The 20,217-nt window shown below is 43.0% G+C and overlaps 1 protein-coding gene across 2 annotated transcripts in view; it reads left to right on the forward strand.

Moving 5' to 3' along the window:
- Positions 1–20,217, forward strand: part of STARD3 (StAR related lipid transfer domain containing 3) — a 36,520-nt gene that overhangs the window by 2,205 nt on the left and 14,098 nt on the right. Inside the window, exons 2-8 of one of the 2 annotated variants that reach the window (XM_044447018.1) lie at positions 11,839–12,117; positions 13,348–13,425; positions 13,699–13,776; positions 15,563–15,616; positions 15,889–16,006; positions 17,109–17,207; positions 17,859–17,911. In XM_044447018.1, coding sequence (XP_044302953.1) covers positions 11,911–12,117; positions 13,348–13,425; positions 13,699–13,776; positions 15,563–15,616; positions 15,889–16,006; positions 17,109–17,207; positions 17,859–17,911 — 687 coding nt within the window. In that variant the 5' untranslated portion in view covers positions 11,839–11,910. The remainder of the gene's footprint in view (positions 1–11,838; positions 12,118–13,347; positions 13,426–13,698; positions 13,777–15,562; positions 15,617–15,888; positions 16,007–17,108; positions 17,208–17,858; positions 17,912–20,217) is intronic. The other variant, XM_044447019.1, reaches the window with a different exon arrangement.

Raw genomic sequence — 20,217 nt, forward strand, 5'->3', positions numbered from 1 at the left:
GTAAACTCCCTTGGAGGCCCTCTGTGGATTGGTTGAATGGCCAAATGTACTAAGGAAGGGATTTCTACTTCCTGGACCCCACTGATTCCTATTTGCCCAATGAACTAACCTCCCCTTCTTTGTGGATTTATTGTGTACGCTGTGGGAACAATAAGAGATTTGTTGATAGAAGGTTGGCCTTGTGAGTGAGAAGGAAAAATACTGAAGTGTATGTAGCTAAAGAGGTTGAGATGGTGGAACTGAGAAGAGGGACAAGTCATAAGTACAGCTATAAGGGCCAGGCCTGAAATGGAGGACTGAGAATGAGGACTGCAAGATCTGTCAAGGCTTGCTATCTTCTTGTAAGTCTGTCTTAAACTGGTGAGAATTTGGATTATAGAGCAGATCTTATCTGAGAATGAAGTCAACTGCTGCTTGAAGCTGCTCCTTGACTCATTGTTGGGAATGTTTGACTCTTCCTGTACCATTTTCAGTGGGCTGTTTCTAAGCTGAATTCAGTGTTGGCTATTAGCATTAGGCTACAATCCTGTACAATGTATAATATTCAACTGCAACAAAGTCTTGTAGAATTTAATCCAGTGTAAGTACATATGTGTATGTGAGATACATGTACATACATATATATATAGAGAGAGAGAGGGGGGGGGGTTATGCTGCATAAGATCTAAATGGGCATAGGACTAGGATAACTATATTGCATCTTACCATGTGAATGTGGTTATTTTCAGAAGTCAGTGAGAGAGGCTCTGTTGTATATCTCACCAATAGCTGATTAAAAAAAAAAAAAAGGAACACATGATAGGGCCTCCTCTGTTGCTGTGCCCAGGCTTTGGATATCCTGCCAGGGGAGATTTGTTTGGCTGTCATCTTGAGGAGTCTTTGTTCTAGCTGAAGGTTTTTTTATTCCACTAGGCCTTCACTCTCTTGGATGTTTTGAATATTTCTTCTTTTTTGTCTATTCGCTCACCCTTTGCACCAGCTTTCTATTATCTGTTGTTCTTTATTTAACTCTTCATTTGGTTGTGGTTGCTTTGTATAATTTTGGCTCTCTTTTGAGCCACCTTGAGTGTCACAGCAAGACAGGACAGGATTTTGAAAGTACAGCTATTTCCTCGAAACTTCCTTGTTTCTCAGCTGGATTAATAACAGGGGGAGAGCTAAGCTTGCTTAGTGCCTGCCCCCCCCCAGCAGCCCCCCCCCTCTCCAGTTTCATTCTCAGAGTAGGAATTTGCATCTCTGTACCTCCTCATATATTTTGCATGTGTCTCTTCTACTATGGAAAGAATAACCTGAAGGTAATAAATACCTGTGGGCTGCTTAAACAATGCAGAGCTAGGATTGCTTTTTCTTTAGTAAATGTACCAGGGCTATGTTCCACAATGTCTGAACCTGGCACTTTGGATTGTAAAGGAGAAACAATCCAGAGTTTTAACCCAACCACAAAATCATGGGGTAAAATGCTTGGGGTTTTTTTCCCTTCAATAATTCTGAGTGCCCGGTTTGGAGAACTCAGAACACAATTCTGGAACAGGACATTCCTGGACTGTTGACCAAAGTGAAAAGGAACAAATGATTTCTGGCTAAGAAGTAATTTCCTCCTCACCCCCAGCTACTCATGCTTGTAACAACTTGTGATTGTTGCTATATGTGTAGCTATACAGCCTGAATATTTTTACCTTGAAAATATTCCCATACAGAGTCTTGTGACCTGCATCATGGCAGCTTGATGTTAACAGCATGATCTTATATTAGTCTAGCCAGAAATAACTTACAGTAAGTGCAATAAGTCTTATTCCCTTGCAAGTGAGTATAGGAGTAAAGCCTAAGCACCAGAACGTAGAAAGATGCACACTGGACAATTCTGACTGAAAAAACTGGATGCTAATGGCAGGTCAAAGCAAGGTTTGATAGTTACTGTGTGAAGTTGGAAAGTTTGTTTTCATCAGGTGAAAATTAAATGCTTATTTTTAGTAGGCAATAGTGTCAATATTCATATTTGAGAAATGACCAAATCAGTTCTTCATTTCCATAGAAAAGTCTTTAACTATTTTATTGAGGCATTGATTGAATTTAGAGATTGAATGCATGGCTTTCAAGCTTCTATCCAGATTATTTAATGTCAACCTAGCTAAGATAACCCATAATTTTTAAAATCAATTTAAATTTTTAAAAATCTCCTTTTTTTGCTATATTGTCATTCTGCCATAATTAACTTCTCTGCTTTGCTTAACATATTTCCACCACCACTTAAGCACAGAACAATAAAACTATTCAGCCTGTAATTTTAGTCAAAGAAACAGAAACTGAAAGCTCACAGAACTGGTAGTTAGGTTGGACATAACCATTCTTCTAAAATGACAAGCTAATGTGAATTCTTGATTGAATTTCCATCATGTGCATGTGTCATAATTCATTTTATGAGATACTGTTGATTTAGCATACACACACACACACATATAATGAGACTTAGCAGTAACTATGTAATTTTTAATATAAGTGTAAAAAAATAAATGAAATGAAGGCTGCAACTTAAATTTTAAAAGCCAATTTATATTTCAAGGTCAGTTTCTTAATTTGCCTTGATGACTACTCCTTTTAAAGGACACATCCAGCTCAAGCAGTAGAGACTATATAGCTTAATTTTTAGCCAATATTATCCCTGAAAAGATTGCAAAGTTGTTTTTTGTTGCAGTTAACTTAAAAGCCCAGTTAACATGTTCTGGATTTATCTAGCTCTGATGGTATTTATGTGTTTTCTGTGTGCGTTTGCACACTCAGTATTTCCAGTGTGATCATGGACTATTACAGATCTGTGTTCTGGGATTTGGTGCTTTACCCAGAGGGCATTGTGTAGCATGTGGCTATCCCTATAGAATAAAAGTTAATCTTCATGCGTGTCTTCTTCTGAAACAGATGTATGACTTTAAGGGGACAAGGGATGGTGAACAGAGTGATAACTAGTTTTCCATCTCTTCTCAAGTTAGCAGCTTAATCTAGCAAATGAGGAAGGAAGGGATAGAAAGCAGAGTAAGTGAATAGTAGGCAAATATACAAAAAAAGTGGAAGGACAAGTTCAGAGAAAATGCATCCTATCCATTAAGACTAACATTGGGCCTGTTCACAAAATCAAGGAGGAGGTACCTCCTCATACCATATCCCTCCATTGCACATACAAGGGAGACTTGGCTGTGGCATATGGAGTTCTAGAGTGGCTTGTTAACCACAGCAGCAAGCTGCGCTCGCTGGCTGTTCCCCCAGCATCTGACTGGCACGTGAGACAAGGGAAGTGACCCTTTGTGACTTACTTCTGGCCAGGGCGACTTATTTTATATTTTATATTGTTAATTTGTTGTATATTTCGAATGTATTCTATTTTAATTTTATGTTGTGAGCCGCCCCGAGGCTTCAGCGAATGGGGCGGCATAGAAATGTTTTAAATAATAAATAAATAAATATAATATTTATCCCGCTGAGATTTTGCAAACCTGGTTTTTTGTTTGCAAACCCTGGAGCTAATCATTGAACTGTCAGAAAAGTTCCAGAGCTTGTTTCATTAGATAAAGTACAAACAAGTAGAATCTGCTGGAACATGCTGCCACTAATATTTGAATTACACGCAGCTCTACTGGTCTTTGTCACCTAACACCAAGGGCCAAACAAAGTAGCATTGACAGTTTTGTTTAGCCTTGCCTAAATCCATGTTTTACAAGGAAGCCCCCCCTTTTTTGACAAATATAAAAAATAAGTGTTAGCGGAAATGGGATGGGATGTACTTTCCCCTTTCCTGAGCACCTAGGGCCTTACGAAAAGGTGGGGGTACTGGAAGCTATGGAGGAGACATTAAAAACTCTGAGGCTCTCATGCTGAAGTGGGAAGAAGGCCTCCCAGTCCTATTTCCATGCAGAGATCCTACATGATTCTGATTTCCCTTGACAGCTCACTTTTTGACAGTTGTCAAAAGCATGAATTAAAAAAAATAAATCTATTCACAGCCTCTCCGAGTCGGTGTTCTTGCTTAGTGTCTGCTGCACTTTGACAGCAGACACCTCCTAGGACATAGCCCTGATGAGGCTCCTCATTTTGGACCTCTGCAAGCGCTCAACGTTGTGCTTGTACAAGACCAAGTATAGATATTTGTGTACATTGCTAGTGCTTAAAATTCACTGATGAACCAGTCATAATTTGGGCACTTTGGAGGGGCCTTCACTAACAATTGCAAAAAGCAATCTGTGGGGAGGGGGAAGCAACAATGAGCATAAAAGGGCTTGCAATAGCAGTGAGAAGAAATAAGGTGGCTTGATCCACCAAGTCCTTTGAGATACTGGGGGGCAAGCATGTGGGGTGACAGCCCATAGTCATCCCAGTCTCCTTTTTGGCATACATAGGCTTTTTCACAGACAGTGCCCATAGCATAGTGTATTCACAGGATGTGTGGCTTTGTTCTACAATGCCACCCATTGTGTGTTGAAGTTTGCTCAAAGCAATCCATTGGATGTAGACCCTGCCCAAGATGATAGAACCTCAAACATGTTTTGTGCCACAGTTGTACCAGCAACCAACTAGTTTATCTCTACCAAGAGGTACTGTAACTCATGTCATGGATGAAATGCCTCAAGACATCCCAACACCCCTCTCCCAATTTCATCTGGAGAATCCTGAAGGATTTACTCTTTGCTAACCTGATCTAAAGTGACCTTCCTAGACTAATGTGTAGCTTGAAGCACCACCTTTCAGACTTTCTAGATGTTTCAAACAAGAGAGCAAGCCTAACCCAGAAACCTCTTACAGGGATCTAAGTTCATTACTTGATCTGCTTTCAGTGCTATCATTTGTGAATGTGCATGAGTGTTTGAACTGCGCATCCCTCCATGAATTTTGAGAGACCAGGGAATTAACTTTTAGCCAATTAAGTGAAAATCTTTCCAAAGCAGATTTCACAAGCTAATTCACCAGAGTTGTGACTCATAGTTGCATCTTAAGTGGCTTAAGTAATCGGATCTCGTGTTAGCCATTGTGGTGAATAGGGATGGAGGCAAGCACTTCACACAGACAATTAAACAGGATCTAGCCTAGGTTTTGAGCCAAATGGTGCCTGGAGCACAGAGTTTTAGACTGTGCTGTTTCACTTAGCCAAAGCACCTTATGAATTTTCTTGCTGTAATGATCTCGCCCCAGCTTTTGCTCCAGTTCTGAAGAATAATATGCATTTCTATAGCAACCCAAGACAGCAGTTGTCACTTCTCCTCCTGCTTTGTCGTTGTGCACCCTGGTATAAGGATGGACATTCCCCTTCTGAAATCATGTTCTAAAATGTTTTCCGAATGGGGAAATTAGCAAATGGGGCTTTCCAATAGCCAGGGACTGTGACTTGTGCTAGTCCTGGACTCGTATCCCTTTGTTTCACTCTTATTCCTTTTCTTTTTGTTATTTAACCCACTGGCTCAAAGTAGAGCAGTCTTACTCTACATACTTCTACTTCTTTCCCCAAAGAACAGTGTCACACCCACCCTCTCCTTGTGCCATGTCACTACTGTTCAAATCCTCTCCCCATGCCCCCCACCTCAAGTTCTGGTAATGAGAGTGTGAATACTCTGCATCAGGAAGCTTGCCTCATTAGTGCTGTCGCATTTGCTAAAATTCAGTTCTTCATTTGGAATCTCAGGTCTGGAAGGCAAAGTTCTGTCACAGAGTGCTTGAAAGCAATTTCTGGGACTCAAAGTACCCTATGCCAGATAGGGTGAACTATTTATCATTTGTCTGTAGTCTTTCTTGCAGCTCTTTTACCCACCAGGAAGTTCCAGACACCCCTGGAGTGTAAAAGCCTTGCATCGTTCGTAGGTATTAATATAACCTTGCAAACTGTAGCCTAGAGCAGCCTTCCTGTATCCGGGCCCTTCAAATGATTTAGGCCATGACCCCCAGCATTTCTGACCATTGCCCATGCTGGCTTGAGCTGGTGGAAGTCAACGTTTAAAAGATTTGGAGGGCACCAGATTGAGAAAGGTGGTCTAAGGTCTTGCTAGGTGGTGCATTCATAGACAAGTTATATTAATGACCTCTAGTCCAATCTTCCCCCAACAATGCAGGTGAGTTCCCTCTTGTGTTTAACTGAAAATAAGTTCCAAATCAAATTGTCTGAACTGTCTGCAGTGAATGCTGAAGCAACTCCATGCTGATTATTTTCCATAGATCAGCTCACTGCCATGAATCTCTGCACTGAGTCAATAGCTAACAGGTTCAGGCATAGAGCTCTCATCATGGAGCATGGATGCAAATGCCATCTTGGCTGTAGGCTTTGAAAATATATTAGGACAAAAGCAAGCTTCCCCAGCCTGGTGCCCAGCACATGTGCTGGGCTACAGTGCTCATAATTATCAGCAAGCACGACATTCTCTTCCAGACTGGGGATGATGGAAGTAGCAATTCCAGACATGGCTAGAGGACACCAGGTTGAAGACACAGGAATGGGAGAAGTAGGGAGAAGGATATTAATGCGAGAGGAAGTATACGACCTTGTTCTCAACATCTTAAAATTTAAGTTGTGGTGAGACATTTTCCTTGTTATATAGCTGCTTCAGCAGAAACAGTGCTCACCTGCCCAGTGTTGACAGCATGTTCCCCCATATTAGGAGATCCATTGATCTTCTGGTGGTCCAGAGCTGTGGGAAAGAAGTCATGTGTCAGCCCAGCCTGCACTATACATATGGCAGCTGTGGTTAGAGTGACGGGGCAGTTACAAAAAAAGGCCTCTGTTATTTTAGTTGTTGTGTGTAAATGTGTGCACCTCTTCCTTATATGCTCTTCTCTCCATACAAATGGAAGGAACTCCAAGTCCTCATGCACAAAATTCACCAGTGCTGCCATCTGTGTGAATCAGCCTTTGATAAGTTTCTGCCTACCTGCCTGCAAGCTCCGTCAGTGGCATTATTCTAATACAAGGTAGAGGCTTGAGACATAATACGCTGCTTCACAAAGATACTTGATTTATTAATTTTACTTCACTGAACAAAAGCTCATTTTAATTTGCATGTGGTTACCCAAGTCTTGACTCAATTCTGTCTTGGGTTAACAGCAACCAGGGTGCCCCTCATATTTTGAGAAGAAAAAAAATCAGTTTTCATCAGCCATGGAACTGGGACTTCTAGCAACCCTGTTGACTAAAGATAACAATCTGTTCATGTTTTATTAACTGGAATCTATAAACATTACCTATAAAGTATAATCTAAAATGATTGGATTTTCATCTAAGCAGCAATATGCAAGGACTCAGGTAGAGGAATAAAAGGCAGGGCCAAGAAATCCCAATTAGTGAATTCAACAAAATGTTTAGGGAGCAGCTGTTCTTGTTAGCAGAGGCTCCAGAGGGTGTTTTTTAAGTGAGCCAAGACCTCCAATTCTAGGAATGCAACTGCCTTACTGGACCAGAAGTCCAGGAATATGACACCTTTGGCTTGTGGACCAAGTCTGGCTCCCAGAGATTTCCCATCTGTCCCTTACCCTAGCTATGCTGATACTGCAGAGCAAAAGTGATTACGAAACCTCTGATGTGGATACTGGGGTTTAAACACACTCACTGTGAAGCAGGATGGAAGAAGCTGGTTTAGGAATGTGAGGAGACTGTTTGCCGCCCAGATGTCTGTAGGAGTTCATGAACCAGGCATAAAGGTGTTGGCCTTCTGTTGCCAAGAGTTGGTATTCAGAGTTGTATATGGCCATTCTCTTGAGTTATTCTGACTGGTAGTTCTGCTAGGAGTTGACTGTTTACAAGGCATTTCAGAGTCTCTGTTACTTTTTCAATCAAGCACATCAGAAACTGAAATGCTCCAAAGGGCTGCTTTGTTACAGTTATTGTTCACTTAGTTGGGTCTTTTTTTAATCCAGTCAAACTACTAACATGGCTGTGTTTAACCTACAGAACTACCTAAACATCCAGGTTATCTTCCCAACTCTAGGTGCTCCCCATCAGCCCCAGCCAGCATGGTTGATGGTCAGGGAAAATAGGGTGGTAGTCAAAATAATGGTGTTATATCAGATTGGAGAGGCAAGGACCACACCATTTGGTCCAATAATTAAAATGTTTAGGTTCCAGGCCTACACAAAGTCCTAGCTTTCACTGAAGTGGTAAAACCATGTCTAGACTCTGCCCATCTTAGCGCAGTGTTTTTCCTGCACTTAGAAAATTAAGATTAAGTTGCACTAGAAGCCTCCCCATTATTGAGCTAATTAGAAGCCTCCCCATTATTTTGGTATGGTAGAACTTTCAGTCATTTGAGTCTCCACCTGCACTCTAAAAGTGGCACAGTCCAAATATATGTTTAGCATCTCAGAAGTAGGCCACTATGACTCGTGTGTGTGTGTGTGTGTGTGTGTGTGTGTGTGTGTGTTAGAGAGAGAGAGGATCACCGTTCAGATTCACATGCTTGAGGCAGCCAGCAGGCCTTTTGCAAATGTGTCCCATTTTGCATGTCATTTCTTTGGCCGATGATATGCGGGACAGCAAAAAAGAATCCTGATATGAGATTCTCATTACGGGAAATAGGAAAGCAGATTAATATTTCTGTACACAGTATTGGGACCATACTGCACCTATTTTGAAAGGCCTGCACTGATTACCAGATGCCTTCTGGGTACAATTCATGGTAGCAGCAGCTACTAAAAGGGCTTGAAGTGGCACAGCTGGACAAATGAAGAGATACAGTCTGAAGACAAAAAGGGCCATTTTCTCAGCTGAACTTGGTTTAGAAATAGCAACCATTTTATTTTGCTTTGGAATCTGTATTGTGCTACAGGAAATTTTGAGAGCTTTGTTGCCCTTGCTCTTGCTCTGTGATTCATCTGTAATACAAATAATACAAAAATGTTTCTGATTTGTTGAATCTGGTGCTTGAGCTTGAAAGCCCCAACTTGGGTGACCAAAATGCATAAGCCCATGTTGTCTCCTCTTTGTGAATACCTAGTGCCTCTTATAAAAGATCCCCATTCTTGTGCCTTTGAACCAAAGAAGCTCTTACGTACTCAGAAGGGGAGAAATAATGATTAATTTTACTAAAAGATAATCTGGCAGCTGCTTAGGTGACATTTGAACTTGTGCGTTGAGCAAGGGGATGGGTAGCGACGCTAGTATGTATTATTCAGGAACCACAGATGGCTGAACTTCAGTTTGAAATGCTTTGGCCTCTGGTCTCCTGTAGGAAGTACAGCTCCAGTTCGTACTGGGTTATGTGATCTGACGTTTTCCTCCATCAGATGAAGCTTAGTGACTTGAAAGTCATGCTACCATGGAGCTACTTGTGTGTTGCTTGGGAACCAATTCAAGAATGATATGCATATGCACAGCATCCATTCTGAAAGGGCACTCACGTATAAACTGTGGCTTTTCCTTGGAAAACACCCAGAAGGAGGGTCTAATCCTCTCCCAAATGCTGCTGGCATGTGTTCCACAGGCAAAAGCCACCACTTAGAAATGCAAGTATGTATTTGCATATTCTAAATTAGGGAGACTAGTTTTCCAGAGGTGAAATGCTTTTTGGAAACTTGTAGTCACAGCGCTGAAATCCTTGCCTCTCTATTATTGCCACAGAGAGGGGCTTCAGGAAGATGAAATAAGGATCACTTTTTGGTTTTGAAACCCTTTGGTTTGAATTTCACAATTTGGTCTGGGAAGAGTGGGCGGCAGGACTTGTCCAGAGCTGCTAGAAATAGGGAGGGGGCTTGTTTGGCCACCTGTGTTATCGGCTGTTGGTGTCTAGTTATTGCAAATACTTCTTCCAGCCCTGCTGCCTTTGGGCAGGGAGTTGGATTAGATGACCTTTGGTTCTTTCCAAGTTTGTGAATCACCATCTGATACAACAGTTGCAGCTAATGGGAAGTGGGACGCAATACTCTCAACTCCCATCTGGGCTTCAAATAACAGAAGCTAGGGTGCAGTAGGCCAGCATTTTCATACTTGCTTTTAATTCACCCCAAGTGTCTGTGGAACAAAGGTGAAACGTGACGCATCTGAAAGTATGACGGGCTCTCAGTATTTCTGTGCAGCTGGTGGCCCTCCCAAAGCCTTACCCATGTATGGTGTTCAAGATCTTGCTGAAGTCCTTGGTGTCATTCTCCTTCCCCTTTGTTTGCTCTTTCTTGGATGGTATATGGCTCAGCTGTTATCCAGAAGAAAATAAAGGCAAAGCAACAATCGGAGTGAGCTCTTTGCACTCAGTTTTGCTATAGAACCTCTTACACAGGTCCTTTCTCCCTTGCTTTAAGAACCTAAACTACTTTGTATATACAACCATTTAAACATTCAGACACCAGTCATTACCATTACTTATTTTTATTGTGAATTTCAAAGCCAAAACTCAAATTATAACAGTGGAAAAAGGGGAAAATAGCATGTATCTCCACTGATATTTTATATATGTTTGGAACCCCGGCATGCGGTAGCCAACAAAATGTTAACGCTCATGGATACGTAATGATATAGAATTTAAAACTTCTCTTTATGCAGATGATCTTCTACTGTTTATCTTGGAACTCCACACATCTATTACAGTCCTTATCTATTATGCAAATGATTAATAATTTTGGGTGTTTATCTGGCTTATTATTTGTAATCACTGTTTTATAGTGTATTTTATATTGTATTTTTGTTGTTGTAACCTACTCAGGGAGCTGGATGGCTAAGGGGGCAGGTTAGAAATCTAATAAATAAAAAAATACTGTATTAAGTAGTCAGAGTTTGAACTGATATCTATTGAAGATGCTATACCCCATAATGTGCTAGTTAACTGGCAATTCAGACTTTGCCCTGAGTTTTTTATGTATTTTGGAAATACTTGTCCCTGGTGATATGTCCCAGATGATGAAGATAAATTTAACTAAGCTGATTAATGAGGTTTTTGAGTTGAGAGTAGGGTTGGGATGAACCCTTCCGGAATCTGTCCCTCCAGAATCCAAGGCCTTCTTCTCATGCTCAGCCTGGACCTGTCAAACTAAGAGAGTGTTCAGAAATGATCATGAAGCCCACAACCTTCCCCAGCCTCCATTCTCACAGTCCAGCCTTCTTCCGTGTCTGCTACTGCCACCAGTGGGTGTGGAAGAAGAGTGCTGATTGTATAGTGCATGGGACAATTCCTGTGACCCCGGGTGTGCTCACTAGGGACTTGGACCCTGGGCTATTGCAAAATAGACTGAAGTCTGGGAAGCCAAAACCAGGGAATCTGGTGGATTTTCCGCATGAAACGGATTCCTTGCACATCCCTGATTGATAGTTGGACATCTTACGGAGGGAGGGTAAATACACTGAAAATAAATAAAATATAATGTAAAATAAATGTAAATGTCTGTGTTTTATGGGGTATTCCTCTATTTCTATCCTGCAAATAGCTTTAAAAGCTTAATGCTTTATTCCATTAAATCCTGTGGGACTCACTGCACTACAAATATTTTTAATGGGTATAACTTTTGAGTAAAGAGGGTGGATTTGACTTCCCTGATCTCGCTATATGATCACGTCTATTTGATGACTTGTACTAAATGCTGGTCTTCCCTAAATAGATTGCACTGGGTTTGGGGCATACCAAAACAGATGGGATGCCTCTTACAATTGCAGCAGTAGGAGAAGGGTGACACATAGTTTCTCATCACTGCAGCCCAGCAATGACTGTAAGACCATATGTTCCCTGTATCTGTATTAGCCTGCTCTATTTCTTGTGGCTTTAGGGGATAAAATAGTATATCCTTCATATATGCTGCCTTCAGCCTCCCTAGAGGGAAGAATAGTTGTAAATGTCTAGAAGATTTTAGCTCTGTTCTCATTCTTTGTTTTCCCCCTCCCACAATCCCAAACAGATGCGTCATTAACAAGGTCACGGATGACACACTGGGACACAAGGGCCAGCCATTCCACCATTCTCTCTGAGAATGAGCAAGCTGTGGGGCTTCCACAACAGTGACCTGGAACAGAGCCTTCCTGCCATTGCTTCCTCACTTTCGCACAGTCAGGGCTTGTCCACCCTCTGTTACTTACGGGAGAGGAGGAGAGTCATTTCGGATGTGCGGCGGACGTTCTGCCTCTTTGTGACCTTCGACCTTCTCTTCATCTCACTCCTCTGGATAATTGAACTGAACGTGAGTTGGGGAACTGTTCTCTGTGCATAGGGCTGTCTGCTTGCCTCAGGATTGCCAAAACAAGCAAGGTAGCAATTAAGTGCAGCACAGACCCCAGACATGCCTACAGAGGACTGCTTCCTGAGCAGAGTCTTAGACAGGGTGATGCTACTGTGGATCCCCATCTCCTGCCGGCCATCAGCAACACGCACACAGAGTCTGCCAGTTACCAGTCCTTGTTGGCCTTTTTGCTCAACTTAGGTCAGCAGAGAAGTGGAAAAACTCTTGCTTTATTGGCTGTTCTTTGTCTTACTATCATTTCATTTCAGCCTCAACCATGTAGAGCAGACTGTGTTAGGAAGCTGTTAATCCCAGGAAGCCATTAAACCCACATCAACAGTGACTCATTTCCTAGAGTCATTTTAGTGCTGGACTTCACCTTACAAAGTACAGACAGGTGGCAGGAGAGTGGATGACTCGCGTGAATGACCCAGCCTACGCACTACAGGGAGGGGCTAATCTGACCCTAGACAAAGAAGATTCCTTCCTAAACTCAAACATGACAATACTCTTGGCTCTCATAAGCAGGCCAGCCAAGACCACGGCGTAGCCAAGAATGGAAGGAGCTACCCCTTGTATTATGAAGGCAGAACGCCTCTGCAACTTCATTCCATCCTGCCATTTACAGTACCCAGCAGATGAAATCATACACCAGCGCTCACGACAGTATTTGCCATCCCTGTGGTGCGACAAGCCCAGACACAGCAACACATGCCAAGGGTTTTTCCAAAGGAAGGTTCACCTTGCACGGCCTGCAAACCACTGCTTCTTTGATAGGGAACTGCACATATATCTAGCGCTGCTCTAGAGCTTGCTTGGAATAAGCACACTTACTCCACGTGTCGAATGCCTCCTTTTTGGCTGCTGTAATTTTGCATGGGCACCTGTGAAGTCCCACTTCTTCTGCTTCACCCCTCAGGTGCTGTCCACCTTTGCCCTTGTCCAGTGTTTCCCGACTGGATTGACCATGCTGGCTGAGACGGATGGGAGTAGTAGTTCAGCACATTTGGAGGGCACTGGGAAAGTCTGGCCTAGGAGAAGGGGATAGAATAGGAGGAGGCTTCACTGATCCCTCTGGGTCACCGTTTGACATACTCCATTGCAAAGTCCCAAGCAAGCCTTTAGCCTTTGTTTAGTAACCAAACCCTTGCTATGTCTTAATTATTTTATCTGTCTCTTGCTTACCTACAGATTGGGAAAGGTATCCAGGACAATTTAAAGGAAGAAATTATCAGCTACAGTTTTCAAACATCCTTTTTTGACATATTCGTAAGTTTTCTGCTGAAAAGTAACTTGCTATAATAGCTAGGAGAAAACCTTTTTTGGTGGTGGGAATGAAATCAGTGCAGCTACGCATAAAAGAATGCAAGCACCTGCGCTGCGCAGAATTCAGTCTCTACCTGACTAAAGGTCCTGAGAAACTCAAAACGTGGATGCTCTTGTGCCAGTCTAGTTGATTCATGCATAATTTTAGTGTATTTCTGTCTATGAGAACTTCATTATTGCCTGTTTATAAATATCTTGTGTGTTCCTTTTTATAAGTTATTAGCCTTTTTCCGGTTCTCAGTGCTGCTCCTTGGATATGCTGTTCTTAGGCTCCGCCACTGGTGGGTTATAGCGGTAAGAAGCTAAAATTTATCATTCATTCATTCATTCATTCATAACATTTGTACGCTACACACTAGGGCAGCTCACAATCACAAGATAAAACACAATTAAAAAAAACCGCAACATATTAAACATAGAATATCAATAAAATACAGGCAAAAATACAAAGCAAAGGTCAACTTGCATTAACTATTAAAATGTTTTTTTTTAAAGGAAGGTCTTTGTCTAGTGCTTAAAAGAATATAAGGAAGGCGCCAGACGAATCTCCTTGGGGAGAGCATTCCAGATACAGGGAGCAGCTGCAGAAAAGGCCCTCCTCCTAGCAGCCTTCCCTCTCACCTCACTAAGGGATGGCTCACAGGAGGGCCCCCTGCGTAGATCTCAAAGGTTGGGTAGGCAAATATGATTGCAGGTGCTCCTTAAGATAACCAGGGCCTAAGCTGTTTAGGGCTTTATATGTCAGCACAAGCACCTTGAATTGGGCCTGGGCCACAACTGGTAACCAGTGGAGATCTTTAGGTGTTAGGTGGGCCACTCTAGGGGCTCCCATCACCAAATGAGGAGCCCTATTCTGTACCAGTTGTAATTGCCAGACCATCTTCAAGAGCAGCCCCACATACAATGCATTGTAATAATCTGTTTTGGATGTTACCAGTGCACGGTGACTGTTTTCAGGCTCTGTCTGTCCAGGTAGGGACGAAGCTGGAGGAAAGCACCCCTAGACACCAAGATCACCTGATATTCCAGGGAAAAACCCAGGTCCAGGAGCACCCCCAGACTGCAGACCCTGTCCCTTAGGGGGAGTGCAACCCCATCAAAGACAGGGCAATGCCCCTCTAACTTGTCAGATGACCACCACTGCAAGCAGCACCTCCATCTTGTCAGGATTGAGCCTCAGTTTATGGACCCTCATCCAGTCCATTATCAAGCTCAGACCCTGGTTCAGGACAGCGACAGCCTCACCTGGGTGAGATGTAAAAGAGAGGAAGAGCAGAGTATCATCAGCATATTGCTGAGTCTTCAGCCCAAACCTCCAAAGGACCTCTCCCAGTGGCTTCATATAGATGTTCAAGAACATGGGGGACGGCACTGAGCCCTGTGGTACCACAGAGCACCTGTCCCCCAGGACTACCTTCTGGACCCAGCCAGCCAGGGAGGAGTGGAACCACCACAAAGCAGTACTTCCAACCCCAACCCTGGACAAGCTGTCAAGGAGGACTCCATGGTTGATGTTGTCGAAGGCCACCCAACAGGGTCGCACTCCTCCTTTTCCTCTCCTTGCACAGGTCATCACACAGGGTGACCAGTGCCGTCTCCATTCCAAACCCAGGCCTAAAGCCCAATTGAAATGGATCCAGATAATCCATATCTTCCAAGAGTGCCTGCAGCTGCCTGGCCACCACCTGCTCCAACACCTTGCCCCAAAACAGAATATTAACAATGGGCCGGTATTTATCCAGTAACCCTGGATCCAGGCCTGGCCTTTTTTGGAGTGGTCTCGCTACTGCCTCCTTTAATGGGGCAGGGAGCACTCCCTCTCTTAGTGAGGCGTTGACAGCCTCCTGGGACCAGGGCGGAGCCCCTTCGGATCTCCCAGTCAGCCAGGATGGGCAAGTGTCAAGAAGGCGCATTGTGAATCGGACAGAACCAAGCACCTTGTCCACATCCTCGGGTCTCAACAACTGAAATTCATCCATGGACCATTAGTAGATAAGTTTAATCAAATCTGTTAAAGAGATGGCTCTGGTTTTGTATTTTCATGATTTTTTTCTCTTCTCCAACTGTTCCCCTACTCTAGATCACTACACTGGTGTCCAGTGGCTTCTTAATAGTGAAAGTTATCTTCTCTGATGTGAGTAGCTGATAACAAGTGGCTGGGGCCGGGGTCAGACTTTCTTTCATTTTTGTGGTCACCTTCCAAAAAACTTGGAATTCCCTAAACTTAGTTAGTTTAATTACAATCCAAATGATTTTAAAAAATGCAGCACTAAAACAATGCTACGCATAGCTTTGGAGGTATAAAGGGGTGGTTACATTATTTAAAGAGTGTCTAATCTATATTAACTGACCTCCTATATGTAATTGAATCTGTTCTTTCCCCCCTCTTTTTCCCCCCTCTAACAGCTGCTAAACAAAGGAGCCTTTGGCTACCTTCTACCCATCGTTTCCTTTGTCCTGGCCTGGCTTGAAACATGGTTTCTGGATTTTAAGGTCTTACCCCAAGAGACTGAGGAGGAAAAATGTAAGTCTGTATTGAGTGTGAATGTCTGAACTGAGTCAAATCCTGCTCTGCCCCTCCAAAAAGATCTGGCATGAATAGCCTTGCTAGTCCAGTGCCCCACATGTTGTGGGGGGGGGGGGTCTCTAAAGGCAGGGAACCTGAAGAGGGTCAAGGTAACACCCTCCTGTATATACAGTGGGTTTCTTAGGATCTGCAGTCTGGTGCCATGTAGAACATGTTTTTCTATAAGGGGAACAAACTGAAAAGTGGGTTACCTAGAGGAGGAATCCTTTTTAGTTATTATTCTGAAAAAAGGATTTTAAAGATAACAGAACTGAACAAACATATTAATGCCATGGTTGGAGTGGGAACGCACTCTGGATTGCTTGGAGGAGAAAAGCTTTCTATTGCATTAGACCATTAATTGCTTTTTAGATATGATAGGCAAGGAGGACATGCGTCTCTACAAAGATAAAATGTGTTCTTTCGAGCTGAAGGACTGAGGAAAGCAACTTATCTCTCTCCTGCATGGGAGGTAGCTAAGTCTGCCTTTCTGTGCTAAACTGCAAGGGGCTGACTTGTGCAACAAAATGTCCAAGCTCATCATAAGTTAATAGAGTGTATTTATATGCAGTAGTTAAATTTTTATGACCTTGCTTCTGTGCTTGTGGTAACTTGAAATGCAGAATGGGTTCATGGCATGATGAAATCCTGATGATATTTCTAAGCATTATTCTGTGTTCATAAGGGCTAGAAACTTGTTTTTAGGAAGGCTGAGGTTTGTAGCATAATGAGAATGCAAGAGGCAACAGGGCTATCTATTCTGTTACCAAGGCATCTCATGTTCTCTCCCAGTTACCAGAGATTCACACGAATGACAACTTTGTTCTTTTACCAATCCTTGTGCCTCTGTTCAAGCTTCTCTGATATTTCTGTCTGAATTACTGATCAAGTTGGACTTTCTTTTGGGCTTCAGTGAAGTTGCTGTCGCCCCCAGTTCATGAAAGGAAGTAGAATTTCTGAGATGACTGATTCTTTTCATCTTGGGTAATGTTGCCCTTTATTGAACTTTCCTATGAGAAAGATGAGAAATAAGTCAAACTTCCTCCTCTTCTTTTTCCAGGGTACTTGGCAGCCCAGGCTGCTGTGGCATGTGGACCCTCCCTTTATTCAGGGGCAGTCTCAGATGGCCAGTTTTACTCCCCTCCAGAATCTGTTGCAGGTAATTGATGCTTCTTGTGGGACATACTAGCAAAGCTGTGTATGAGAGTCAGTCAGTCACCAGGGCTGGGCATGGGGAACCTGCTCCCACATTTGCACTCACAGCTTATGAATGTGAGTAGATCGGCCAGGAGAGCTGCAGGATGGTGGCTTCTCTGCTGTGAACTGCAAAAATCTGTATAAAACTGCCCATGTGGACATCATCAGATTCTTTAAATTCTCTCTTACTGAAAAGAGTTAACAAGTTAATGCATCTGCAACAGGAGGGATGGGATCATTCAGTCAGTCCTGATATAGAGATGCTGCAGAATCATCCACCCTGCCAAGGAGGCTGTTGCTCTGCATGAATCTCTGTTCTGAGCTTGCCTGCTCCCAGGCACGCAGCATTCACAGACAGGTACTCCATGCAGAAATCAAGAGGGCTGCCTCCTGTGGCAATGGGCAGGTACAGGTGCACCCCAAAAGAAAGCCAGTCTGACTATTTGATGACCCTTGTTCTAACCAGTGAGCACACAGTAAATGCCTAGAACTTCCTGCTTTTACCTAAGGATGGTTTATGTAGTTAGATTGTTAAGTTGTGCAAATGGAACTGCTGCTTCCTATCTTGCACTTAAAATTGTCAGAAAAGCATTTTCCTTTTCTCTGTCTGTAGGATCAGATGACTCTGATGAAGAGCTTATGGGAAAGAGGACGTTAACTGATGAGGTATGTGTGGAGCGAACTGAGCAGCAACGTAATTCCTTTTGTGTTTGGTTCCAGCCAGCCTGTAAAGTTTTAAGCTCCAATTACTGCCAGAGTAGAAGGATATATGTCTAAATGCCTACATGATGTATAGATGCACATCTCTTAAACCTGCAGATGCTTCCTATCACTAGTGCGTTAATGCACAGAATCAGTGGCCAAGGCACTAGGGCTTAATCTGGGAGACAGAAGTTCAGGTCCTTGAACTCCGAAATTGTGGTTCCTTTGGAAATTCATCTCTTGGCCTTAAACCTATTTTCCTGGAGAAGGCATAGATTTGTTGTAACCTCTCACAACACCTGGGGTTAGCATAGAAAAAAGCACTTTATTCTACTCTGAAATTCACAACTAGCAGGATACAGTCTGCAAATGCCTGGGCAGCCCAGTTAGCCCATCAAAATAATTGCAGTCATCACTGCAAACTCTGCTCAGCAGAAGGTGATAATGGCTTATGAGAGCTGGTATCGCATAGCAGTTTATAACATAAGCCAGGAAGTCCTTGGGGCAACTTAGGCCAAGCCTCTGATTCTCAGGTTCCATCTGCAGTACGGAGCAGCACTGCCTTTCCTTAAAGAATGTGGATAACTCAGGTAATACATAGTATATGGAGCCATTAAGAAAAGTGCCATATAATCAACTTCCAGATGAGTAGCCGTGTTAGTATGTTCTACAAAAACCACTTGGAGTCTTGTGGCATTTGAAACATTTAAAAAACATATGACATGAGGGTTCCTGGATTGCATAGCGCTGCGTCAGGTGCGTAAAGCGTTAGTTCTGCTGGGTTAGAAATGTGTGCCCACATGTCCAGGGTGGGAATTGTAAATAAGCAGTGAGGTCAGAGGGAAACAAAACAAAATGTTGATCACAGACTCCGATGGGTATGCCATTAGCAGTGACCATTCACCAAATCAGTTGCTGTCAATGTTCTCTCCCAACAGATGCTTTTGTGAATGACTGTTGTTAATGTGATCCACACAGTGTGTTTCTGATTGCCCCACTGCCCCACAGCCTTCCTGATTGCCCCACTGCACACGTGCGCCTCTGTATCTTCTTGGTAACTTCATCTGTCGGAAGTGGACGCTAGTCCACAAAAGCTCATGCCATAATTGGATTGTTACTCTTTTAAGATGCCACAGTTCTTTTTTGCTATATAAAGTCACATTCATCCTGTTTAAATAGCATTTATCTTTATTTCGATTTGTGGGACCAACTGTGGTGTCCCATTTGAGACTGTGTTTTTGTATTTTCCATATAGTAAGATATAAACGAGTGGTATCCAGTGCAGAATCACCTGTTCCAAGCCTAACTGCATGATAGCACAGTGAGATAAAGGAGAGACAAGAACAAGAGGGATGGACAGCATAAAACAGTGAATGACAAAATCAGAAAAAGCACAAAGAGCTTAAAACAGAGTCCTGTACCAGCTGGCCTGTTTTTCATATTTGTGAGCTTCTGTTCTGCCTTTTTAAGCTGTACCTCACCTAGAGATGGAATTTTGACTGATTTCTAAAATACCAAAGAGAGTATCCATCATGGGGGGAGACCCTTAGCTTAATGCTATTGCATGGAAGGGGCTAGTAACCATTCTCGGAATCCTCCTTGCACTGCTTATCGGAAGCCTGCTGTGGAGACCGTAAAATGAAGGTCGCCCCTGCTGGCATTGGCAGCATCCTTGTGGGCAGGTTTAGGATGAAGAAGAGGCTGAACACCTGGCCTCTCTGTGATTGCAGGGTCATGTGTTGGCTGTTCTCACTTCCAGTCACCACTATTGTAGGTAAGCCTGGACAGAGCTGCAGAGATGAGAGTGCATTGGAAAGTTGGCATGGTGTGATTGTTAAGAGTGTCAGAGTGGGATTTGGCTATTCCAGGTTCTAGTCCCTGCTGGGCCTCAAAGCTCACTGGGTGACTTTGGGCCAGTCACTGACTCTCAGTCTAACCTGTCACACAGAGTAGTTGGGAGGATAAACTGTTATGAGCCACCTTGGCTTGCTCGCAAGGGGAAGAAAGGCAGGATATCAGTATAATTTAATGTCACAACAATAATAATCCCTTTCAGTGGAACTGCAGACATAATTACATCGCCATGATTTTATTTACATGCACAGAGTGAGTAATCACTTGATTGATTTGCAGAAATATCCTGATCACCTCCAGGAAAAAAACCTCGATGGTTTCTGTTGTTCTTTAACCATAATGCAGCACTGAAACGACTGTCTGGTTATAACTAGTATTTTTAAAATCCTTTGTAACATCAGAGATTGTGTATGGAA

Source organism: Varanus komodoensis, unplaced genomic scaffold, assembly GCF_004798865.1.
Source record: "Varanus komodoensis strain SLA01 unplaced genomic scaffold, ASM479886v1 scaffold50, whole genome shotgun sequence".
Classification (NCBI taxonomy): domain Eukaryota; kingdom Metazoa; phylum Chordata; class Lepidosauria; order Squamata; family Varanidae; genus Varanus; species Varanus komodoensis.